Source organism: Colias philodice, chromosome 13 (genome assembly GCF_061535455.1).
Source record: "Colias philodice isolate Cphi_HAF_F1 chromosome 13, ilColPhil1 Martin Lab GWU primary, whole genome shotgun sequence".
Taxonomy (NCBI): Eukaryota; Metazoa; Arthropoda; class Insecta; order Lepidoptera; family Pieridae; genus Colias; species Colias philodice.
In genome coordinates, this window is record NC_143098.1 from 9,617,059 (window position 1) to 9,644,755 (window position 27,697).

A 27,697-nucleotide genomic window follows, 5' to 3' on the forward strand; every position below is an offset into this window, starting at 1 on the left:
GGTACGTTATCCTTTACAGTTCTAAAAACTTACATACATACATTTTAAGTGTATACTTTTCCTATTAAAACCACTCTCATAAACATCCTTTGACGTCAAACTTTAGAATAACCTCACGTAGTCAAAATGTGTACAACATGGCTACCTCAAAAGTGAAGTCAAGTGTAAACACATAAATTTGAGAAAAGAGAAAATATCTCATAAAATATTCGGTAGCCGGAACAAAGGCAAGAATCCCCTGAATGTACACAACCGTATAAATTTTGGAAGCGACGAAATGTGCAATTCAGTTTAAAGTTTGCTTGCTATTTTGAACAATTAAAATAATGGTTACCGAAATAGAGTCTGTTTTGTTCTGATTTTATTATTTTCGCGTTTTAGTACGATATTGGCATGTTTAAACCTTGTTACATTTTTAATGGGCTTGTTTTTTAGAATGCAAATCTATACACTTCATAAAAACAACATTTTAATAAAATTTCATTGATCGTGATTTAATAAAACTTAGTTTTAATGCAAGAAATGAAAAGAGATACAACATGATATTCGTAAACTAAGACAATTAAATAGTATTATAATAAACTAGCTTTCCGCCCGCGGCTTCGCCCGCATTTTCAAAGATAAACCCGCATAGTTCCCGTTCCCGTGGGATTTCCGGGATAAAACCTATCCTATGTGTTAATCCAAGTTACCCTCTATATGTGTGCTAAAATTCATTGTAATCGGTTCAGTAGTTTTTGCGTGAAAGAGTAACAAACATCCATACAAACTTTCACATATTTTATAATATTAATAGGATTAATGCATGAATTTCATAAAACAATAACTTTACGTAGGTTAAGAAATACTCTAAATATCTTTACTATAAAAATAGCTTTTTGGGCGGCAATATTCCTTAATGGAACTCATTCATGAAACACGTCATTCGTGTATCATGCGAGACGGATGGCATAAAGAATGTTACATCCGTTTAGTATATTTGTTTTATACATATAGGTAAACAAACTGACTGACTGTCAGTCCGTTCGTTATAAATTCAAAATATACTGCACCAATTTTCATTCTGTTTTTACAAATGAATAGCGGGATTCTCGAGAAAAGTTTTTTATAGTTTGAGTGAAAGCTATAGTCTTTAAATAGAATGTACAATTCCATATTTTTTAAATATAACAACATATAGAACGAAAATAAACACCATTAATACATCAACAAATAGACGTATTTTCAAAGCAATTATTGACGAGAAAGTAGAAACCAATTAGAGGGCATTAAGTTTTAAACGCGAGGCAATTTGTTGTAAAAATAACTTCTTATGTTTCACAGCGTTCTTTAGTAATGTGAGAGACGGGTGGACGGATGGCTTAAAGCTTTGTCAGATAGAACGCGTTGTTAGCGCGCATCAGAGCGCTGAACTATCGCCACGCTATGACGTCAAATTGTGTTGTACTAAGATACCGTCAAACAGAGGCATATCGCTTTGACGCGTGCTGAGTTTACGGTCTTTCTGACAATGCAATGCTTGGTCACATAGAACGTTTACTTAGCGCGAGTTAGAGCGCTAACTTGAAGCCGCACTATGTTGCCGATATGTATCACGATTCACGCGCTATTGGCTTTGTCAGATAAACGCGTACTTAGCAAGCATCAGAGCCTTGGCGCTCTGTATGAGGGTATATTACAGCGTAGTAAATCACAATTGGACATGAAGGAGCGGAGTCAGGTTAGCGTGCTACTTACACGTTCTTTCTGGCAATGCCTTATATAATATTATGACACATCTCATAGAGCAGCATAAGTTTAGAGCTCTCACGTGCGCTAAAAACGCGTTCTATTTGACATGGTCATTATCTTATAAAATCTCACGAGGCCGCAAAAGCAATGTTTCTTAAATAACAGCAATATTGTTAGATGTTTCTTCTGCGATTATTCTGAACGGTGGTAAATCTGAATTAAAAATTAAATCTTATTTTCCTATTTTCATTTTTCATTTTGGTGATGATAGTACAACCTGGCGTCGTGTTATTATTATTTATCTTCATGCGACGTAAATTGGACGTAATACATTTATACACACTTTGTTGGTTGTATGTGTTCGTTTCGCAGAGAAAGGGGATTGACTGAAGATGATTTAGAATTAGTCTTCATTTTTTTGCAATTAAGATAAGGTCTAATATACAACGTACATTTAAATATCATCTTCCATAACTTTTTCGCTAGAAACATGAAATACAATTAACATTGCACACTAGAATATTAAATAAAATGAATTTAATTAAAGCTCCACCTCCAAGTTATGCGTTCAACAATATTTTAGCCGCAATGTCATATCCAACATGAATTTCTACGTTAATTACTTGTTTCGTTGCGTTATTTATATTAAATTGTGTTGTTTTTGATGTCGATATTAAATGTATGTAGTTACAGGCCGTTACTGAAAATCTTGTAATTAAATTATATTTTATGATTGATAATTGTTAATATAAAATTATCCATTTTTCGGTGAAATTTATCGCCATTATCGCCATTATATTATATTCAACAAACATATTATAATAAATAAATATAGCAGTAATAATTTATCACAAACATTTAAATCTTTTGATAAGAAGCAAACTTCATAGAGCAAATATATTTTGAGAATAACTTGAAGATTACAATAAATATGATTAATCTAAATAGGTATCATATATGTATATTGATTATAATAAAAAAGAGTGTGTGCCGCGCACACGTGTCAGAAGTGAAACTTCATGATTCAAAATACCAAAATCGTCGCCTTACTTCATGACGTGACGGTATTTCCATGACGCGACCTTGAAATTTTACTCTCAATAAGCCAAAAGAGGTTTCACTAAAAATCTCTCACCTCCATATATTAGAAGTAGTAGCTTTAACACTCCCCATTATATGCAGTAGAAGAACTGAATTGATTTGATCGTATACTGACGCTTGGCTTAGTTGCTCCGGCTTTTCCGACTTCCTGAAACATAACATAAGTACCTATAGATAATATAAAACATTATTTAATATAAATTTCTCGTATCGCGGTGTTTGTAGTTCCTCCGAAACGGCTTGACCGATTCTCATGAAATTCTGTGTGCATATCTGGGATGTCTGAGAATCGGATATCTATTTTTCATACGCCTGAGTGATAAGAGTAAGGCAGAACAACGTTTTTCGAAACAGCTTGTACTAGTAAAAGCGTATTTTGTTTCATATATTAGGTACACTTAATTTTTAAACAAACTTAACTTCAAAATATTAAAGCAACGTTCCACTTTTTATTTACTTTATGCTAATTTATGTGAATTATCTACTTTTGAATATTAGGCATCAAACCGTAGAGTTATTACTAGCTCTAGTTTTAGAACTGTAATCGGCTATGTTTATAGACGTATTTATTTAGTAGTCGGAGATTGTCCAGTGGGCCCTCTTCACAATGCGCAGCGTTGGCCCAACAAATGATCGTCGATGTTTGCCGCCATTACGGCGATTATGAATAAACATCATGACGACCAAAGACATTTAGGCCCAATACACTATTTTGATTGCTTCTACTCGCCCAACGCTGCCCATTACGAAGATGGCCCATAGGAGTTTTAACAATTTAACTAAAAAATGCCATACTTACACCATATCCAAAACATCTTGTCGAAAGTTACTGCATGTAATATAAAAAGATTTCTATAAAAACAACGATTACAAACTACTGTATACAATGAATTTTAATAAAAAAAATTGATTTCCGTGATCTTCTACATAGATATAGCAAACAATTCCAATGATATAAAAATAAAACGATGCATTGCCTATGCATATTTTATACATTATAAATATGCTTTCCATAAAAAACTTGCATGTCTAATTTGCCTTGTGACAATATATTTAACACTTATCCGTTTCTCTTTTACCTTTTAGAGGAACAATAACGCCTAAAGTATGCCTCTTATAAATTATTATAAAATCCCACACTCAAGATGGTAGTAATGTAACTTCCTTACTTTTACCATCTAAAAGATTATGATTTTACATACACAATTCCACATAAAAAATATCTTACATTCTTAATTCTAACATCCATGAACCCTACGCCTAATTTAATAAACACACTTTGTCATGCGAAATTTATTTAGGCAAGTGAGATTTACATACTGAATTTAAAATAAATTAGACTTAATCTAATATTTTTTATTCACACCGATCCAAACTTTCTTTCATTTCGTTTCAAAGAAAACAACAAATTAATTGTTTTATTATAAACTGAACATCCTCGAGGGAATAAAGTTGTTTTTGTTTTTCTTATCTTCTATTTAACTTCCTAATTATTATTATTTTAAATTAAGTATCTAATATCATACGTATCTATGGAGCTTTTTCATTAATATCTACTAAAAATAAACCCCAATCCACTCAATAACTACGCTCGGCACCAGCTAAAGTATGCGAAAACTAAACTCATAGCCGTCAACAAAATAATACACAATGTAGACCCATTTCAAATAGTTTCGAATATAACAAAGTCCACATATTTCTCAATAAGTCTGGCCTTACATTTCTACTTACCTGAAAGGCATTTGAAACTCATTCGCCTAACAACTCCGTTCTCATTTCTTTATAGTGAAAAATATATTCGCATGACAACACTTTTGTAGCGGGAGTAATGAAATAAGTTTTCTGGTTTTGTAAAAGCTACGTTTTATAAGCTATTATATACCAAGGTATAGTAAAGTATAAAATGTGTGTTATTTCAAATAGGTATGTTAATGACATTGACAGTAATAATGACATTTTTAATTTCAATTAAAAATGTTGTTGTTGTAATTTTTGTTTAAAAACAATGTAATACATATTATAACAATACAGTCCCTGTCCAAATTAATGGTAGTCTGGAAGAGATCGCTGCCTAGCGATAAGGCCGCCATTTGTACATACTTGCATCTGTTTGTCTTTTTCTGTGTTTTATGTAAATCTTGTGTGTGCAATAAAGAATTATCTATCTATCTATCTATCTACAGTAGCCGAATACATATGATGAATAAGTAAAAAATTAAAGAAAATTCGCCTTCTGTATCGTTCCGACTTCCGGCCGTTTATACGATTCTTTAAGCTTTCAAATAAAAAAATAATTTCGAGGCCAAGTCCCAAAAAACATATGTTGCTTGAGGGTTAATTGCACCTGTGCCCGACGGGGTTGTTAGCTATTGAACAATACAATATTTGATAATATGTAGGTAATATTTGTGTCAAATATTATTCAAATATAAATTTTTAAAGAATATAAACATATCGATCTTGAGGCGGGATTCGAACCCGCGTCTTTCGCCATTGACCTCTCGGCCACCTGTGATCCAAATGTTAAAAATTTGTATCAAATGTGTCAAATTTGTGTCAAATATAACAGGAACCAATCCACTCTAAACATATTAACAATATTTTCTAACAGAAAATTTGTAGAGCTTGTTAATGTACCTATGTTTGTATTGAAGTCCCCGTTCGCATTAACTATTAATACTGATTTATACTTTCAATAATTACAATTTACTAAAATTGGCTTATTTAAGATTTACCTGTAGTATTGAAAAGGCTATGTTATTGTGCCATTTGTTCTTTGAGATTTATACTTATATTGTTACTAGTAGCTTTTTCTATTATTGTATTATTTACGTAAAAACTATTTCGTAATCTGTGGTAGGTATTGTTCAGTATCTGGATGTTTTGGGAAATTTAAAAAATCGAAGTCCTTTGTAAGAAAAAACTCTTTTGATTATGGCAAATAGAAAGGAAAAAGGTAAAGAATACAATATAAGAAAGTGTATCTTAGACTCGTAGATAATGTGAGAGAGTACCGAATTGGTGATTTTGAGAACATACTGTAATAATGTCTTGAATGTTAGTGTTTATTTGAGTTAAAAAATGAACGAAGTCGAGGACAAAAGCACTGCTGGTCATAAATATGACATACTAGCTTACAGCCCGCGGCTTCGCCCGCTTTGTCTAAAGCCTAAGAAATTATATACTAAAACCTTCCTCTTGAATCACTCCATCTATTAAAAAAACCGCATCGAAATCCGTTGCGTAGTTTTAAAGATTTAATCATACAAAGGGACATAAGGACAGAGAAAGCGACTTTGTTTTGTACTTTGTAGTGATAATAAAAATACTATGATTAATAATAATAATTAATCATAGTATTTACTTTTATCATCTATAATATCTTTTAGAGTGCTAAGTAACGCTATCAATCCAATATATCAATCCATGTCCATATCATCTTGATTCCTAACAAATAATAATAATAACACAATCCTACAGAACGAATAAACAACAAAAGCTACTTCTGCGCACATTTATTTACTTCGTACAATAATCCGCTATTGTCCTATATTCGTATTCATTCGTCGATTGTCTCTCGCATTGTATTCTTCATTCATATGTCACCTTCGATCAGAGATTCTATTCATAATACAAGAAACACTATTACCATATAACAAGTTTCATCATCACTACTGAAAAGCTGCCGAATATTAAAGTCAATATTAAAGATAATTCAGTACCGACGTACTGAATTATCTTTGGAACCAATAAGTTTCTATATTATTTTGTGTATAATTTTAGTAACTGTGTAGGTAGTCGAAAAATATCTTATTGCAAATAATTGAACTTCCCCATGTAGATATAATTATAAATTTGTGTGTGAAATTTTGTATATATTCTTGGTAGAGTATGAAATTACAGATATATTTATTTGTATCCTTACATTTTTACTTAAAGAATAAGCATAGTTAACATATTCAAATTGTCAGAACCTACCTAATTTCCTTATTTCACTTAACAAACACTGCATAATCTAATAGTACCTACCAATCGGAAAAAATGTCATCAAATGAAATTCAATTGCTTATTTTTCGAAGTAATTATATGAATATTGTATGAATTGCTTGTATTAATGTGATAAACATCTCGCTTATAATAATACAAGATGACGAACAGAACATGGCGCAAAGTAGCATACTATATAATAACGACTATTATCTTATCATTTACGTATACCTAGCATTGCTCCAATTTCAGTTCACACCTTAGGAAAAATACACCCTCTATATAAACCCTCTAGAAAGTTCTCGAAAGTTCAAGAGAATAGCAGAATTTCACACAAAAAACATAAACAAATTTCTATTCCTGTATTGTATAGTCTGTGGTCTAGTTATAACTAGATAGTATAAAACAAAGTCGCTTTTTCTGTCCCTATGTCCCTTTGTATGTGTTATAGGCAAACTCCGAAGCTCCGGCGCTCCTAGGTTGGACTGGTCAATCCTCAGGTCAGACTGAATGACTTAGTCAAAGCCCAAACAAATGTAAATTTTCGGCCTTACTAAACAATTTTCGTCAAACCTGGGAGAGACTAATTTGGTCAGGCAAACGTCAAAACACAATTTTATTAAATCGGGGTTTGACGAGTCAAACTCCGATATAGGTATGAAGTGTCTTATCTTCGTATATTTGGAAGCATTTTATCATTTAAGCAGCTTTCAAGTCTTAAGAACCGCTTAACTCTGCCAGTTCTGACACCTGATTGGTCAGCTTACGTGATTTTCACTTTTATATTTGAGATGCTTTGAGAGAATGCCGTGTGGCATTAGGCCCGCCTTTTGTACGATGTGCAATAAAGTATAAAATAAATAAATAAATGCTTTGGAATATACGGAGGTTAGTTTGTATAAGATTAAGTATAAAAAAATAACATTTTTAAAATTTTGATGTTTATTGTTTTAATAATTTCTTAAGTAAGTAATTAAAATGAAAAATTAATCATTTTTCTGACATGGTGAGGCATTAACTTTAATGTTAACTAGTCGAAGATTTTAACTAGTTGATCGACTAGTTGATGAACGACATTTAACGGTCTAGTCTCGTTGATGAAAAATGCGTCGACGACCCATTCCTAGTCGGAACACCGCGGTCCGCGAGAGACATTATGAACCTGTTTAAACATGTTCAGATCAACGTTTGACCGAGAATTGCAGTCGCTTCTAGGATTGACTAGGCCAAAACCGAAACAGAATAATTTACTTTCGACGTTTGACTGAAAAGTTAGGAGCTCCTGTGTTTGACTAAAAATACTTCAGGTAAAGGGCGAAATTGAAATGTATTTCGGGGATTGCCTGATGGCTTTGGCCAAACCTAGGATAAACCAGTCCTTCCGCGAAGAGACTGTGTATCGGACTTTGACTATAACATATGCATAAATCTTTAAAACTACGCAACGGATTTTGATGCGATTTTTTTAATAGAGTGTTTTAAAAGGAAGGTATATAATTTATTAGGTTTTAGACAAAGCGGGTGAAGCCGGGGGCGGTAAGCTAGTTAACCTATAAAATCCAGTACTGTAAATATAATAAGGACACTAGTTGCTATCTTTTGAAATTTGAATGAAACAACACACATTTATTGCAATTTTAAATATCATAAGCACAGGAAAGCTTTCCGCTCCGGAAACCTTTTTGTTTAAAGCTACTCGAGTCAGTAAAAGCAAAGCGTTTTCCAAACAGTTTAGTGAGATTTTTATTGGCAAATGGTTAATATCATGAAACAAACACTATTTTTATTAAAAAAGAGCGTGTGTGTCGAGCACACGTATCAGAAGTGAAACTTCTAATTGGCAAGATTCAAAGATATCAAAATCATCGCCCTCCGTGACGCGGCCTTGAAATTTTACTCTCAAAGAAGTTTCACTTCAAAAAGAAAATCCATAATAATAGAGTCAAAATCGCGTAAACAAAGAAACCTCACTAATTATCATTAAAGGAAAAAACCTGATAACAGAGTCATTCGTCGTCTTTCATTAATCACTACATAGTATAAAACAAAGTCGCATTCTCTGTCCCTATTTCCCTATGTCCCTATGTCCCTATGTCCCTTTGTACGCTTAAATCTTTGAAACTACGCAACGGATTTTGATGCGGTTTTTTTTAATAGATAGAGTGATTCAAGAGGAAGGTTTATATGTATAATAACATCCATTAAATAGTGGAGAAGTACTGTTATTTTTGAGGTTTCTATTGTGATGTCGTAAATAATTACATTTTTTCCGCTTACATTGCAAACGCAGGCTGAACCCTACGAGTTTTATCAAAATAATGTACTAAGTATTGTACACATTGAAAAGGTCTACAGAAAAGTCCGCGATGGCATATGTCTATCTCTTATGGATAACCCACAATAACATTTTTTTGTCATTTACTTTTTACAACAAATAATGGCTAATTTTCGAAGCGATTTTAACCAATACAACATTAATCCTTAACCAATTAAATAACTTAAATACATTGTTCATTTAATATAGATCTATATGGCCCTTTACACCGTATAATTTAAGTGAATATTTTCGAAGATATTACAGATTTAAAAATTGCGGGACGTAGCGTTTGCGGCGGCACCGGCAGGCCGCGGCCGGGCCGCTATGTTTTCATATACAACGTTAAAATTTTTTCTGTAGTGTATTTAGTATCAGCATTGCACCCAATTGCACCCGTGCGAAGCCGGGGCGGGTCGCTAGTATATAAATAAAACAATAAATACTTACTATAGAATCAACTTCAATCGCTCCGGTATACTAAACTGTAACTCTTGTAATCTTGAGTCTGATATTGAGAAAACTCGCTCGAACGGTACCCTGTAATACCATTTGTTACCTTTGAAAATAATTCAAATAATTTTGCTTTGTTTTGAAGCCATTTTAAAGTCTTTAAAGTTTACTGAATTTCAAATGCAATTTTCTAACAATGAATTAAACAGTTGAATACGAATAAAGTATCTAAAACTTCTCATAATCTAATTGAATCTTCTTTGGCTTTTGATCAATATAGCTAAATTTTAAAATAGATTCGCAAATTCAGATTTACGAATTGTTTTTGATTTATTTATTCGTGCGAAATTGACCCCCAGCATTATCTCTTTTTTTTTCAAAATGGCGGCCGCGGGGCAAGCTCTGTCACCCCAAAAACTTGAAGTCAAATTTAAAATAAAATTGCGTCCTCTGAGAAACGCATGCTAAGTCCTTAAAAATGAACATTTCAACGGACTAATAGGTATATTTCTTTCAAAAACTTCGTTTTTCTAAAACTAGCCCTTATCTATTTCTACTCTATATTATTCACGCTATCCACTCACCGCTCCGCGTTCGCTTCGCTCGCTACCTTCATGACGTATTTTTGTACTGCAATACGTTCATCCTGTATTGATAACACGGCTTCACAACTCGACAGAATCGCAGCCACCTGCAAAAAGCTTTAGGAAAAGTATTCCCATTTTACGGAGATCCCGTGAGTTTTTTACGTTTTGGAAGTGAAACTTCTTTATCGGGGTTGGAAAAAATTGAGTGTAACATTTTTCCGTTACGCGCCATCTTGTTCTTATCCCTACCACACGTGATTCGACGTATTTCTGTCAAGTTGCATACCTATAGTGAATTATTTTTTAAAAAATAAGGTCATAAAGAAGTTTCATTTCTTACGTGTGTACACTCGTACACGCACACATTTTTTTTATACAAGAGTGAATGTATCCGTGAAAATAACGTTACACATAACATGTTTGAATTATTATCTCCAGTAAGTTACATGAAAAGTGCTATAGATAATAAATATTTGTATGGACCAAGAAATAAGAACTGTGCCCCTATTATACTTGTGGAATATGTATATCGGTCCAAAATGAATCCGCTTTACTGCGGTTTTATAGTCGAATTCAATAGCATCTAGTTATAATATCATTCTTTATAGGTCTGACGAAGAAAATAAAGTATTTTTGCAAACTTATCGTGAAATTCTATTTTTTAAATTGATTCAATTTGCAACAATAAAAAATAGAGCCAAGCGCAAATTCATAAGTAATTTATCTCCTTTCGAATTTCATTAGAGAGAAAGATCGCACAGCGAAAAAAAGTTTTAAATATAGGAACAAAATGTTGTTACGATAATATGTAAAATTGTAAATAGTTATGTGAGTATTTTAACCCATGAAAAAAGTCAACGGAAGAGTTACAACCTTTCATTTACAATTTACATAAATCAGTAAATTAGGTAAATCAGTAGTATTTGCCACACCAAGTGACATGTATATACAATTATATTGTAATGAAAACTTACCTTATGGTCCAAGAAAAGTGAAGCGTCCACCGTGTGCGAAAGATGGGCCATAATTGTACAGTTCTGTAGAACGAGCGCCGCGTGTGGCACGAAACAAAGGACCAGCATTTGCAGGAGAAATATCTTTCGACCGCGCCTGGTTAAGAAAATATAAAATAAATAAGATTAAATATATTTGTCAGTTTAAATAACACTAATAAAAGTTTTTAAAGTTACAAAAATGAAAAACAAATTCAATTTATTTTATAAATGGCAGTGCTAAACAAAAAAAGAATGTGAAAAAAAACAATTTGACAGCAATGTCATTTTGAAATTAGAATTTCGAATGTCTTTTCAGCCAGGAGCTGGATTTTTGTTTTTTTTTTAACTTTTTAATTAATTATTATCGGATGCTTTCATAAAATGAAAACAAAATAGTAAATAATAAATAATTTTTACATTCTACAGGGTGTCCCACTGTTGGTATACTAAGCTCAAAGGAGGTTATAGTTTTGCATACGCTGAGTACGTAAAAAATACTTAAAAAATTCCAGACGCATTTTTTTTTCAAATAGATGAAATCTTAAAACTCTATGTGTACACCCCTAACAAGCAACCCACCCAGCTTTGCCACCAGCACGTGGGCTATCGTTTAAGATTATGTTTTCATAGACAAAATGCTCACATTAGAGAAGCGTTATATGCCGGCTGCGCGAAGCCAGAGAGGAAAACATGGATTTTCAGGAAAAATTTAGCAAAAAATTTTTGACGTTATTTTGTTTTTTAAGTATTTTTTTCATGATCAGTGTATGCAAACCTATAAGTCCCTTCGCGCTTAGTATACCAATAGTGTGACACCCTGTATATTTAAATGAACATGAATTTAATATTTTAACATGAACATAAAATCAGCTACATCGATTGTTAATTTAATTATTGTGTTTCTGATTAAATTAAATGTCAATACTAGCTTAAAGTAAAATATGTTATTCTTAAGGGCTTGGTCTAGTAGTGCAAACAAATGCATCCTGTCATCCTATATGTAAATAATACAAATGTACTAAGGGAAAGTTGCTCCACTTAATTTTTAAAAATTAAATCATTCGTATGCATAATTTAAAATTCGTAATAAGTACCAAAAATGACAATTTGAAACAATTTTCGTGAAAATTACACCGGGTGATTTTTTTTTTATCAGTACACAAAATTTGCGATTACTTTCTATTGATATCTTCAACTTCATGTTTATATAACTGATCAACTTTTACAAAGAAATTTGGACGAAATATAAAAAAAAATAAGCTTTCCATACAAAATGCATAACTCTATACATTTTTTTCGACCTAAGTTTCTTGGTGAAAGTTGTTCAGTTTAACTAATAAAACGGATAAACAAATTTTGTATATAATAAAAAAAATGTAATGTTTGTGTTAAAAAATTATTAAATAGAAAAATACACAAATGAAAACAAAAGATATTTATTTCTGACTAGCTTCCGCCCGCGACTCCGTCCGCGCGGATGTCAGTCTTCGCGTCTTCTACAGATTTATTATATTATGTATAATATATAGATTTATATTGATAAACCTAATAAATCTTTTGCTAGCGTTCTGATGCTTTATCGGTTGCACTGGATTTATCTCTTTTTTTTCAATCGCTTGAATGATATAGGATGGGTCCTTGATGGACATCGAATGCTGAAGTCTCGAATCAATCAATTCTGACAGTAGGCAATTTATGTAAAATCTTGATAATGGTCCATCATTTTATTTTGCCTAAACGTTACATACTTTTTTATATATTCTATTTTTAACGAATGATTCACTCCAGTCCAAACAGCAAATAAGCAGACTTCTGCTTCTGCAACGTTTAGTTGTCCCTGAATTTGGAAAAAATAGTCATGATTCTTATCTATGACAAAAGTGTTATTTTTTGCATTGTATTTCAAATATTAAATTTTTTTTTAACCGCATCTTCCGCATTCATGTCTTTTGCCGGAATTAGACATTTAACTTCTACTAGTCCCATTTTCCCTTTTTGATATGGGAGTGTATAAAGTAAATTTTTTAGATATTTCTCGTTATACTTTTAAAAAGTTATTATTGTCATTTTGCTCATTAGGTAAAGTAATTTCGATATCAGTTTTAAGTTTTTTGATACCTGCAATAATAACGTCATAATCGCCTTATCGATTACACCCTGTATACAATCCACCATCCACATTCATAATGTTTTCCTGTCCTCCTCTCCTTTACGCTGTTCACCGATACATTTTAAATGAGTAAATCTGCTACCACTGAAGGATGTTTCATTGTGATCAGCAAATTTTCACCACTGTTGTCGATTATTTATTTTTCATTTTTAAACAGCAATTGGGAATCATCAGTTTTGTTTTTTGCAGATTGGTGATGTACCCTAACAATACGTCGAAAAGGGAAAGCATCAACGAATTATCGTTTTCGTCCTCTTTTTTTATTCTTCGCGTCTCTGTTACTTCTGTTTGTTTAGTTCTCAACACCCACTGAATTTTCTATGTTATTGTGATCTTCCATTACGTCTGAGTTTTGATGATGTGATGATAATCCATTCGTTTTAATATTGGTACTTAGAGTTGGTAGACTAAACTAGAAATGGCGGACTAAATTTGTCAGCGCGTCTGTAAGATCAGAATATAAAACCAACATCCTGTATTTAAGTTACAAAATTAATAATCAAACAAAATGCCGCTACGTTGAAAATGACTAGAAGAAAAAACACCTCGGATCAATTTTGGAGTAAACAAATCATTTTCCCCGTATGGGGATTTCCCCGGATGAACTTGGGAAGTTCAAGTTCTCAATACAAGTTTATATTATATTTCGTATTTCTCAAACGAAAAATAAACATTTTTGGAACTTCAAAAAAATTATATTATAAGAAAATTTATGAGCTTATGGTCCGGGAGCCAGCAGCAGATTTTATGACCAAGTTCCTCTCAAGCGGTAATTAGTAAAATGCATCAAAGTATAGTATTATGAAGCCTCGTGAACGTCAGCTGGAGCTCGGTTGGGGGGAAGAGCGGTTGTAGCCTCCCGTATCAGCTGACGGTTTTTCCACCAAGATACAGCCAGCTGACATATATATTTATCCACAGTTACATATAAGCTATATAAGCTATATAAGCTAAATAACGGAAAATAAATTTTTCTTTAAATTTAACTTTCATGTTCGAGACACCAGCTGACGTATAATACACCATGTTGTAACCAGCTGACTATTTTTTTTCGTTGAGATATTGGGTTAGCTACAATTTGACAAATTTTTAGCTGAGAGGAAATGAATGAATGAATGTATTTTTTTTCCTATGTGCGTGGGAGGCTACAACCGTTCACCCCCCCAACCGAGCGCCAGCTGACGTTCACGAGGCTTTATAATACTATACTCTCATGCGTCTGACGAATTATCTCTTGAGAGGAAATAGTTAACCAAATTTGCACCTGGCTCCCTAACTAGTTTTAAAGAAATATACATCCCTTTACTGACACCCCGTAAAATAAAGAAATTGTTGCCAATCACCTTTGCAATCTATTTGGTTTCATTAACTTTATGTTCGAAGATAATTTTTTTTCTAGTAGTTACACGCGTATTTTTTTCGTTTATTTTCCATATCGAAATCAAATGTTTAAAAATACGAATATTTGCACAAAGCTAAGATAAAAATAATCAATTAACAAAAATATTAAATTTAATGAAGTAGAGCAACTTTCACTTCGGTATGAAGGAAAATCGAGCGTAGAGCACACGTCAGAACGCTCCGGCCCAAGGAGCGCGACTAAAGAAATTCGCTAGGATTTTTCCTAATTATTTTAAATATTTTTTTAATATTTAAAGAATTATCAAAATTCAAAAAAAAATTTTTTTTAAAGGATAAATACTCATTGGTCTTCAACCAACTCGAATAAATTAATGGAAAAAATAACTTTTAGCAGTTTTTATCAATAGATTTTGTAAGGCAAAAAATGGGAAATTTAATGAATTTATAACGTTCTAATTAAGAAAATCATAAGTTTTTCGGCAATTGTATTCAGCAGTTTTTAATAACGACTATATAAGGATAATAATGCGCTGATCAGATTGTGTAAATTGTAATCGGTTGCAACGTAGTGAGTGCACAAACTTAGCTCGAAATGTCTTTGGGGGAAAGAGACTTATCTTGAAGGCCTGATTAAGGTAACATAAAGTAACTTTATAAATGTGAAAAAATTCACGCGCATTGCGTATATAACACTAATTGATAAACAAGAAAAAAAAATTCAGTTTATCATTTCATTAGCCGGGAAAAAATTGTCAAATAACTTGTTGAAAACGCAATTTTGCTAGACTGCAGCCTTAAATAGGTAATAAAAATAAAATCCGTTGTAAAAAAGAGAATTCTAAGTAAAAGAAACAGAATTCTTACCCTAAAGATTAAAGCCCTAATCACGACAACAATATTCAAGCACAAATATCAAACGAGTTTTGATTTCCTCTTAGTGAACAATAAAAGATTTTAAAACCAAATTGAATTCGCAGAAAACGAAGAGAAAACTGATAATTACATGTTTGCTTTAAAATAAAAATGGCTAAAGGATATTCTTTGTTCAATGTTTAATCCAGCTTCTATTTTTCCTACATGTTGATTTTTATTTATTTACAACTAGAGGTCCGCCCCGGCTTCGCCCGTGGTACATATTTCGCCATGAAAGGTAGCCTTTGTCCTTTCTCGGGTATCAAAATATCTCCATACCAAATTTCATGCAAATTGGCTCAGTAGTTTAGGCATGATTGAGTAACAGACAGACAGACAGAGTTACTTTCGCATTTATAATATTAGTATGGATTAGCATGAAAACTACCTCAACGTTTAACTAACTATTTAGCAATCTGTGCTTTAACTCTTAATATATCATTAATACACAATATACTTTTACTGAGAACATAATATAATAATGATGCACAATTTAAAATATATTTTTTACACAAAATATAAAAACATCAGTTCCCTGCACTGCAACGATAAAAATAGCCCACAGGCCCATTTTCTGATAAATAAATAACCGATTGCGTGCACATTATTTCGTATAATGGCACATTGCCCGCCTGAGATAATGTCCACTCAGCCTTATCCTCTGCGACCAAATAAATAAAAGAGGTTGAAAACCTCTTTGTCTCCTCTTTGTATTCCACACGTTCCTATTTTAAATATTTGTTTTTTTTTATGATATTCCATAAGCTATGGTCAACAGCTTATATAATACATGTTGGGGTTTTTTTTATTTATGGCAAGTCATTTATTACCTTGTTATAATATAATGTTCAAATAACAAGAAATAGACTTTATATTTTACACTAGTAAAATGTACATCTTTATTGGATAAATTTGAGATAAATACAAGTATTTCAAATTATAATATTCACTTATTCAAGTGCCAAATTTCCCTTTCCTTGAAATATTAAAATTAACATAACAAGTACAAAGTGTAAATGCTTTAATGCTTGCTGTTTCAATAAGATTAAACTCGCTCAAATCTCCGAGGTGCATTTACATTCCGTCAGTTCTCTGGCTACGTACGAGTAGGTACAAATAGATAATTCAATATTCACTCTGCTGGATTTCAGGTAGGATTTCCATTTTGAATAATTTAAATTCACTTTAGTGGACGTATTTTCTAAAATTTGAGTTTTTTTTAGAAAAACGTCAAAACGTTGAGCATTTGTTGTCTATGGTAAAAATGGCAGGAAAATATAAAAACAGTAAGACAGTAGAACACTCAGATATATTTCCTAAATTGCATGTATTTTGTTTAATCATTCATATATTATTACGTAAGGTTAAAAATAGTTTAGTACGGGTTGGTACAAAAACAGCGCATTTCGTATTATTTTCGCTTACCGCAAATAAAAAACTATCCGAACTTGTAAACCTCAAAAAGTACTTTCTCGTTCGATTTTCCATTCAACAAGTTAGTACCTACCTAATCTTTAACTATGCTACAAATAAAAAGCGGAAACATTCCTTCTTGCCATTGCAAAGATTTTTGAGTCTTTCGCTAACAGAGAGCTACTTACAGCTATTTCCTGAGCGTCGTATTTTAATTTTGCTTTTATTCCGTATAAAGCCATGGCAACGGCTAGCTATATTTGATAAATCTTACATCTAAATATATAAAACTCAAAGGATTGACTGACTGACTGACATAGTGATCTATCAACGCACAGCCCAAACCACTGAACGGATAAGGCTGAAATTTGGCATGATCGTAGGCATCTGCTAAGAAAGGATCAATCTACCCCCAAGGGGATAAAAGTTTTTACCATGAAAATTTATCTTTTGCACGTGAAGCTGCGGACAACAGCTAGTTTAATATATGGTTCTAATACTCACTCGGTAGCTAGGTTAATGTGCATACAACCAACTTTGACGGGCACCAGTTGGGGACCGTTTCGATCTGAGGGCGTGGTACAGTGCGACGAGTTATCTATCCGAAGCGTGTTTGATATCATTGTGCTGGAACAAAAATTATACAATTATAACAATATTGTATGATATAAGCAAATAAAATAGACAATAATGTCGCTGTTGAAAACATATTCTAATGAATATAACAACGCTCAAATGTACTGTACGAATTACGCGTTAATACACAGCATATTATGATAAACATTCGACAGCATTTCAACTGCAATAACATTTTTTGAGTAATTTTAAATAGATGTAAAAGATAACCCACAATTCTTTTTGTATAGATATCTAAACATACATAATCAAATTATCTCTAAACCCAATTATAATATCTAATTAATAGTCAATGTGTGATACATTTATATTGCTACATAGTATAAAATAAAGTCGCTTTCCGTTTCTGGAGTTCTGGAGGAGGTTTTAGCATAAAATTTATTAGGTTTTAGACAAAGCGGGCGAAGCCGCGGGCGCACAGTGAGTGTAATGACGTAAAGTTGAAAAAATACGTATGTATTTAGATTGTCACGTTACTACAAAGGTATGTACCTACCTTTATTTTGTAGAGTACCTAATCTACGTAATAAATGCTAGTACTAAACGTCGTTTATGGTAATTTTAAGAAACTCATGAGACAGGGAGGAACCGATTAATAAGAACGAGGGAAAATTCACGTCCCTTTGCTCTAACAGGAAATTTTTAACCAAAAATGCGTCATTAACTGGGTTCTTTTAAGAACATTTTAATGGTGTCATTTCTCGTTTAATCACGCACGTGATTTGCATCAATTTTATTTGCAAATTATTCTAAACTATTAACGCACTCATACGTTATCCTTATAATTTACTTTGGTTTACTTAAATATAAAAATACCAAATGTCTACTTTTTAAATTATTTTAAACACGATTTATGCATGATGATTTTTATCCCGATGCGATGATTCTCTTTACTTACACGCGGTTACCGAGAGACTAAATAATATAATACTTGCATATAATCGAACAGAAGAAATTACTACCTGTAATAATATTATCATGCTTCATTTAACAAACCGCAAATAAAACATAAAATAATAAAATATATTGGATTGCAATTAAAAAAACAATTTTCGCAACCCAAAAAACTTCCCAAACTGATTATACAGAAAAACCAATAGAAATTTATCTTTGCAGAATAAAATAAATGTTACATAATGTATTTTCGTAATGAGCAATCTCGACATGGGATAATGGAGATTTATGAACTCGCTCGGTTACTTAAAAATCTTACTGAAAGAATTTTATTTTCATCTTACAGTTCATGAGACGCTTTAACAAATTAGAGTTTTAAAACTAATAGAGTTAAGTACATTTTTGTTTGGCGAACGCTGAACAACAAATGAAATATCAAAATTGTGGAATAAAAAATATACCGAGATGAATCTATACTAATACTAACGGTCCGCCCCGGCTTCGCCCGTGGTACATGTTTACGTTTTCTCTACATAAGAACCATCCTCGTACTTCAAGGAATATAATAAAAAAAGAATTATCGAAATCGGTTCAGCCGTTCTCGAATTATGCGCTTACCAACACATTTTGCGATTCATTTTTATATATAAGATTATAAGGCTGAAGAGTTTGTTTATGAAAATTTTAATATTCCATAAGCAAATAATATTTTTTTATGATATAATAAAAATTATATAAATACTCTAGAAAAGCTATGATGAGCAAAAGTCTTTTCTCTTTATAATTATTAAGCATGTAAATTACGAAGCAAAAATTTAATTAGGCTTTATACATTTTTGTTTTAATCTGTTAAGCCTTTGCTTTATGAAATCGCATTAGTTTTCAAAATATTTTTATTCTGAGAAAACTTAGTCTTGCTATTTTTTTTACATACAACTTATAACTCGTGGCTTTGGTTGTGTTCAGCAAATAAATAGTAAAATAAATTTGGAAAATCCAAAAGTGCACGCCTCATAATTTTTTTTTAATAATTATTTATTAATTATTATTTTTGTTTATTTAATAACAATTAAACCACATCGAATCAGACCCTGAAAAATGAAAGGGTTCTATTCCTGAGCATACTCAAGCGTAAGAGAAAAAAAAAGACTCGATTAGTAAAGTATTTCGGTCGCTATCGTGTTAACAAGAAAATCCTCCGCACATACAGACACACGGACGTCCAAGACAGAACTTTTTTAAACTGTTTTTTAACTAGTTTAAATAACAAAAATGACATCAAAAATATCATGAATGTTAAAAATAGTGTTTTTTCTTAATATGTGTGTGTATGTATTATCTTACAAGTGCAATGTATGATACATAAAGACATTTTAAGTTTGAAAAATCTGATGTTTTGCGCGAAGTGACAGTAGTACCCACCTCAACGCTTCGCTTATGAGGCGTGCAAAAAAATTCTCGTATATTATTGCTAAATATATAGTTAGAGTCAAATGTAAGTTACTCAGTTTATAATATATATGTAGCAAATCCAATAATTAATTTAAAAAAAACGTTTTCAAGTGGATACTGCTGATTTTATTTCTTATTTCAGCATAGTTCCCTTAGAATATGAATCTCAAAATTCAAAGGTCAAAATGACGTCACTATCCGATTTGATTAAATTCTACGTACTATATAAATATTTTATGGTCTTTAAGTTAACAAGCCTCATTATTAAGTTGAAATAACTTGAATCGCGGCATTTCAAGAATTTCTGAAGTGTGCCTCGACTTAAACTTTAGACTTAATATAAATACTGGAGGTTTCAGCATTTATGATGTTTTTAGAGATAAATAAAGAGAAATAAAGATTGTATATATGTAGTTAGTAACTTCTAGTTACGCATAGAATATATATATGTGTATTAAAATAAAATCTACAGAGCCAAAATATTTATTAATAATGATACATTTATTGTCTACTAGCTTTCCGCCCGCGGCTTCGCCTGCGTTTTCAAAGAATAATCCGCATAGTTCCCGTTCCCGTGGGATTTCCGGGATAAAACCTATCCTATGTATTAATCCAAGTTACCCACTATGTGTGCTAAATTTCATTGAAATCGGTTCAGTAGTATTTACGTGAAAGAGTAACAAAGACGCACATACACATCCTCACAAACTTTAGCATTTATAATATTATTAATTAATTAATTATTAATAGTAGGACAGTGTAGAACCCTCAGAAGGAATTCTTAATCAACAATATTCACACCAAACATAAGAAATGCCTTTATAAATATGCACACAAATTAGTAAAAAATATTATCAAAAAGCTTTGAAAAATCGTTTTTTTATACGTTCGTAAAATCCAGATGCCGAGAATGCCTGTGACAAACAGAATACATTGAAATGTTACATTTTTTCAGCTTAGCATGCAGAATTCAACGCATGCAATGTAATAACTGACGTTAAAAAATGTACATGCACAGCATTTTTGCAACTCCAAAGTTTTTATAGGTAAAAAGTTAAGTTTTAACACTAAAATTGAATTCATAAAGTAAATAATTACCATTTATTGTAATTATGTACAACGGTATCAACTCATATACAAAGATCATAATATCATCTTTTAACAAAATTCATACCTACTATTTGCATTTTCTGCAATATCGGGAACATGAGGAAACCTCACCACTTTTTCTTGTAAAATGAATAAGGAAAACAATTCTCGATTTCAACACCCACTTGTCAAATCACCCCTACACAAAACGAGTCGTAAATTATAAAGATAATTGTTTAAAAGAGCGAAAAATAAAACATTTCATAAATTCAACGCCATTTCAAATTACACCGTTCGTTTAGCAGCTGTTAGCAACGCATTCAATTAATGGCTGATTTGAATGGTAATATAAGTCAGTTACAATCTTTTACCTATAATAATAATATGATACCGTACTCTTGAAGTTTTGCTAATTTATTCCTTCATATTAAACTTATGAATGGCACAATCAATGTCACAATCTTCTAGTTGAATTCCCTATTTGATTGAATGATTAGCGCCTTCATTAAATGACGACATTGAATTGAATGCCTAGGCCGTTGATTCTATGCCGAACGTTGATTTAACACATGTCACTCAACGTCCAACTAGAGTGACATGAACATATTGGTAACTCATATCGCTCATGATATCTACTAAATATAGTTTTATCATTGGATAATGTATAGTAATCTCTATCTCTATCTCTATAATCTTATATATAAAATTCTCGTGTCACAATGTTAGTCTGCATACTCCTCCGAAACGGGTGGACCGATTCTCATGAAATTTTCTGTGCATATCGGGTAAGTCTGAGAATCAGCCAACATCTATTTTTCATATGTACCACGGGCGAAGCCGGGGCGGACCGCTAGTATACATATAAAAATGTATCCCTATTTACCTTGGTCACGGCATCACGCATAAACGGGTGGACCGATTTCGATAATTCTTTTTTATAATAATATATTCCTTGAAGTACGAGAATTGTTCTTATGGAAAGAAAACATAAACATGTACCACGGGCGAAGCCGGGGCGGACATTGGAATATTATTATAAACCTTAATATCATCATTTCAAATTCTAGATGAAACATTGAACATTAAAGATACAATTTCTACCACCTGGCGAAGCGATTCTGTTACAATATGAATTTCTAATGTTTTATACATTGATCACGAAACTTGGCAAAGATTTAAGGAATCGAATCGAGATTTGAAGTCTTGAAATCAGTAAGATAAAGTTTGATTTTATACATCAGTAAATATGGCATCAAATATTTTTCACTGCAAATTTTCCATTTTCTTTTATATTGAACTAGCGGTCCGCCCCGGCTTCGCCCGTGGTACATGTTTACGTTTTCTCTACATAAGAACCATCCTCGTACTTCAAGGAATATAATAAAAAAAGAATTACCGAAATCGGTTCAGCCGTTCTCGAGTTATGCGCTTACCAACACATTTTGCGATTCATTTTTATATATAAGAAGATACAGAATATGATTTAATAAAGTATATTTCAATAAAAATATCTAGATTGCCAACCAGTATCAGAGGCTTAGTACATCGTTCAACATAAGCTTTGCTTTCAATAGATTCCAGAGATAGTCAACATAGTACTTGAAAATTATGTAGCATAAAATGAGCTTCATAATCATTCTGAAGTAAATATTTAAAATATTTGCCTCGTGGCACTATACTGCGACGTATTCACGAGTTTGGTTTTGTAAATTTAACTATTATATTATTGCTAGATGAAATAATTTTAATTAATTCATAATTATTGGCGTCCTAAATTTTTAGGTACTATCCGATTTGGTTGATATTTGTTAAAGAGATAGCTTAAGACCTGAGAAATTACATATTAAGTTTTATCCTAAAAATCCCACGAAACGGTAACATGCGGATTTTCTTTGACTACGCGGGCAAAGCCGCGGGCGGAAAGCTAGCTGTCTATAAAAAACATAATATCGTAGTATCTATTTGATATCTGTAATAATTTATTTTCTGCTTTCGCTAACAACTGCGAAATTACCTAAAATACAACAAACTTTACAAAATGAAACCAGTGCACATAATCACTACATAGTATAAAACAAAGTCGCTTTCTCTGTCCCTATGTCCCTTTGTATGCTTAAATCTTTAAAACTACGCAACGGATTTTGATGCGGTTTTATTTAATAGATAGAGTGATTCAAGAGGAAGGTTTTAGTATATAATTTATTAGGTTTAAGACAAAGCGGGCGAAGCCGCGGGCGGTAATCTAGTAGTAATATAAGCAAAACCACAAGTAACACAAATTACTATTTAAAATTAATACAGGTAATAATCAAATAGTTAAATTTCAATTGCATTAGCGAAGCAATTAATAATATTCAATGCAAAATTAACGGCCCATAACACGGTCATAAAATAATGACCGATCACAATGGCTAATTAAGATTTACGGTTGCAAGCAAGCTTAATGGAAGAAGATATCTAGTGTTATAAAGAATTGTTATTTAAAGCACTCTGTTGTTATTTATTATGAAAAATGTTATCGTCTATTCTATAGTGCTGAGATGTAAATAAAAATTGTTTGTTTTACAGCAGTTAAGAATCTGTAATAATTAGATTGTCTTGAATATTGTATCGTACAAAAATATATCTTCTACTAATAGGATGGATAGATAGATGTTTGTTACTCCTTTACGCAAATACTACTGAACCGATTGCAATGAAATTTTGGTATGTAGGTAGCTTAAGTCATAGGTTTTTATCCCAAAAACTCTACAGGTACGAGAACTATACGGTTAAGCCGCGGGTGGAATTATAAACTTCTATGTAGAGAAAATATATTTTGATATTTCAACAACAAACACTATCGTTTTAAATGTCGTGTTTCTCTCTGGGGAAATAACAGCATGGTTTACATAAATAACTAGCGGTCCGCCCCGGCTTCGCCCGTGATACATATTTACGTTTTCTCTACATAAGAACCATCCGCGTACTCCAAGGAATATAATAAAAAAAGAATTATCGAAATCGGTCCACCCGTTCACACATGATGCCGTGACAACGCGAAACGGGTTTCATTTTTATATATATAGATAAGTATCATTTATACTGCTCTATGCAATCAATTTTCAATTTGAATGTTTTATTAAATCGTATTTATCCTTCAATTCCATTACAATTATTCGTAAAAAAATTGCAAATTAAAGAATAACATCGTTAATAAAACAGCTTATTGAATTGGAAATAATTTTCACAACCGAAACATTTTTAATTGAATCATAATTACTAAGCAATAAAAATGAATGGACCAAACCGACCAGGAAATAGCCGAGCATTGCGTAAAATTTATTCACTTTATTGCACGCCTCATAAGCGAAGCGTTGAGGTGGGTACTACTGTCACTTCGCGCAAAACATCTGATTTTTCAAACTTAAAATGTCTTTATGTATCATACATTGCACTTGTAAGATAATACATACACACACATATTAAGAAAAAACACTATTTTTAACGTTCATGATATTTTTGATGTCATTTTTGTTATTTAAACTAGTTAAAAAACAGTTTAAAAAAGTTCTGTCTTGGACGTCCGTGTGTCTGTATGTGCGGATCCTTTTTCTTGTTAACACGATAGCGACCGAAATACTTTACTAATCGAGTCTTTTTTTTTCTCTTACGCTTGAGTATGCTCAGGAATAGAACCCTTTCATTTTTCAGGGTCTGATTCGATGTGGTTTAATTGTTATTAAATAAACAAAAATAATAATTAATAAATATTTATTAAAAAAAATTATGAGGCGTGCACTTTTGGATTTTCCAAATTATTTTATACTATACTAGCTGTGCCCTGCGGTTTTACCCGCAGTGCTCCGCTCCTGTTGGTCTTAGCGTGATGATATATAGCCTATATAGCCTTCCTCGATAAATGAGCTGTCTAACAACGAAAGAATTTTTCAAATCGGACCAGTAGTTCCCGAGATTAGCGCGTTTAAACAAACAAACAAACAAGCAAACTCTTCAGCTTTATAATCCTACTAATATTATAAATGCGAAAGTTTGTGAGGATGTGTGTGTGTTTGTTACTCTTTCACGCAAATACTACTGAACCAATTACAATGAAATTAAGCACACATATAGAGGGTAACTTGGATTAACACATAAGATAGGTTTTATCCCGAAAATCAACCACGGGAACGGGAACTATGCGGGTTTTTCTTTGAAAACGCGGGCGAAGCCGCGGGCGGAAAGCTAGTATTAGTATAAAGTTCGTGGTTTCAACCGTGGTTTTACCACGAACAAAAAACCTCCCATTTTTATTAAAAAGTAGCCTATGTTTAACCCTGGGTGTTGACCTATTTTCGTTCCAAATTTCATCAAATCAATGCTGCGGTTTTGGCTATGAAAACATATAGACTTTCGCATTATATTTTTTTATAATATGAGTATGGATGTATCACGAAAAGAACTAAATTCGAATGACTTGTATAGATAGCGATATATAACATTAAGTTACCTCTACGACTCGATTCGAAATCGCTTCGACATCAAATATTAAATTCAACCGATAAACTATGTACTTTACGTTAGCTAGTGGCACGTACGAAGTTCTCAATTTTGCAGCTATAAAAGTAACAAGAACGAATATTTTAAATTATTCAAAATAACTATTTTAACCGAAGATACGTCTTAAACCAGAATAACAAAGTGAATTGAAAAAAAAACATAATTTTTAAAGAATTTTAAATGAAGACTAAATATAATATCTCATCCTTTAGTATTATGAAGTTAATATTTATCATTGTTTTGGATTATTCTTCATTTCCAAAATAGTATTGAACAAAAATAAAACAAAATTGTGCTATAACTTCGAATTAGAATTTTAATAATATGTATATTCAATAAATAAGTATTATTAATTCATAGTAACAGTTTTTTTGCATGTAAAATTACACCCACAGAAACAAATACAAGTACCATTTAATTTTTCTCTCAATATAATAAAACCGCAAATACCAATAAACTAAATTCCACTCTAACCTCATATTATATTAATTCAAAGTTAACAATGACAAAGGCGTGAACATAGCTTTTAATCCAATATAGGTATTGACAAAATAAATAGTAGGTATTTTATGATTGTAGCTGGTAGAGCTTTTGCCTACACATTTTGCATGTGTTTTGTTGCAGCGATAAGGCCGCCTGTTGTGCTCAACCTTTGTTTTTTTTTGACGTGACAACGTCTTATAATTCGATAGAGCCGGCTGCACGCACGAAAAAACATGACTCATGCGGCGTTACCTCGCTCTGAGGCGTTCCATGTAAGGCTTGAAGTGCAAGCGAGAGCGCGGAACGAGAGACAAAGAAGCACAATCGGCCGTTGTGACGTTCAACTATCGTCAGTAAACCGACTTTACGAACAACCAATTTTTTTCTGTACTTCTAAGTTAAACCATTTTGGTGCACAATTGAGTATTTTTGTCGTTGTTGTAGTGTTTCACCAATAATCAAATGAGTAAATCAATTTTAACTTTTATTCAAAAAAATATTTGATAACTAGTTGACCCGACAGACGTTGTCCTGTCTGAAATAGGGATTCATTTCTATATATAAAAGTTTGTACTCTAGTTAACAGAAAGTAAATAAAATGAACACATCTTTGGCATTTATAATGTAACGATAATTCAACCTGTAATAAAAGATGAATACATACCATAGTGACATCCAACCCTTGTACTGATCTGACATAAATAATATCCCTTTCGACTCATACCCAAAATAATCAAAACAAATACATTATGTTTCATCTCACTGGGAAACTTTCCCCCATACGATGCAATACAAACATTCATCATCCACCAACATCCATATCTATACTAATATTATAAAGCTGTAGTTTGTTTGAACGCACTAATCTCAGGAACGAAGTGTCCAATTTGAAATATTATTTCAGTGTTAGATAGCCTATATATCACGCTGAAACCAATGGTAGCGAAGCAATGCGGGTGAAACCGCGGGGCACAGCTAGTATAACATAATATTAGATATGGGTGTTATGTGGACTAATGTCACTGTCGTCAAGTCAATACAAGAAAGTCATCGTCTCATAAGTTGTCTTCATTCGAGAATCACTCCACCTCGGCCGCCATCAAAACCATTTTCTCTGATTTTTAACCTACTTTAAAGGGACAGTTTTAAATCAAACTGAAGTACATGTGAGTAAAATTAAAAATAAGATTCAAACATACGAAACTATAAACGATTACGGATTATATTAAATAACTAGCGGTCCGCCCCGGCTTCGCCCGTGGTACATATTTGCGTTTTCTCTACATAAGAACCATCCTCGTACTTCAAGCAATATAATAAAAAAAGAATTATCGAAATCGGTTCAGCCGTTCACACGTGATGCCGTGACAACGCGAAACGGGTTTCATTTTTATATACATATACTAGCGGTCCGCCCCGGCTTCGCCCGTGGTACATTTTTACGTTTTCTCTACATAAGAACCATCCTCGTACTTCAAGGAATATAATAAAAAAAGAATTATCGAAATCGGTTCAGCCGTTCTCGAGTTATGCGCTTACCAACACATTTTGCGATTCATTTTTATATAATAGACTAGCG

The 27,697-nt window shown here is 32.3% G+C and overlaps 1 protein-coding gene across 1 annotated transcript in view; it reads right to left on the reverse strand.

Moving 5' to 3' along the window:
* LOC149483604 (uncharacterized) overlaps nt 1–27,697 on the reverse strand; it is an 86,527-nt gene that overhangs the window by 22,651 nt on the left and 36,179 nt on the right. Inside the window, exons 2-7 of the mRNA XM_089702781.1 lie at nt 17,530–17,652; nt 11,148–11,283; nt 10,171–10,277; nt 9,584–9,673; nt 3,632–3,661; nt 2,867–2,980 (exon numbers count right to left, since the gene is read on the reverse strand). Coding sequence (XP_089558907.1) covers nt 2,867–2,980; nt 3,632–3,661; nt 9,584–9,673; nt 10,171–10,277; nt 11,148–11,283; nt 17,530–17,648 — 596 coding nt within the window. The 5' untranslated portion in view covers nt 17,649–17,652. The remainder of the gene's footprint in view (nt 1–2,866; nt 2,981–3,631; nt 3,662–9,583; nt 9,674–10,170; nt 10,278–11,147; nt 11,284–17,529; nt 17,653–27,697) is intronic.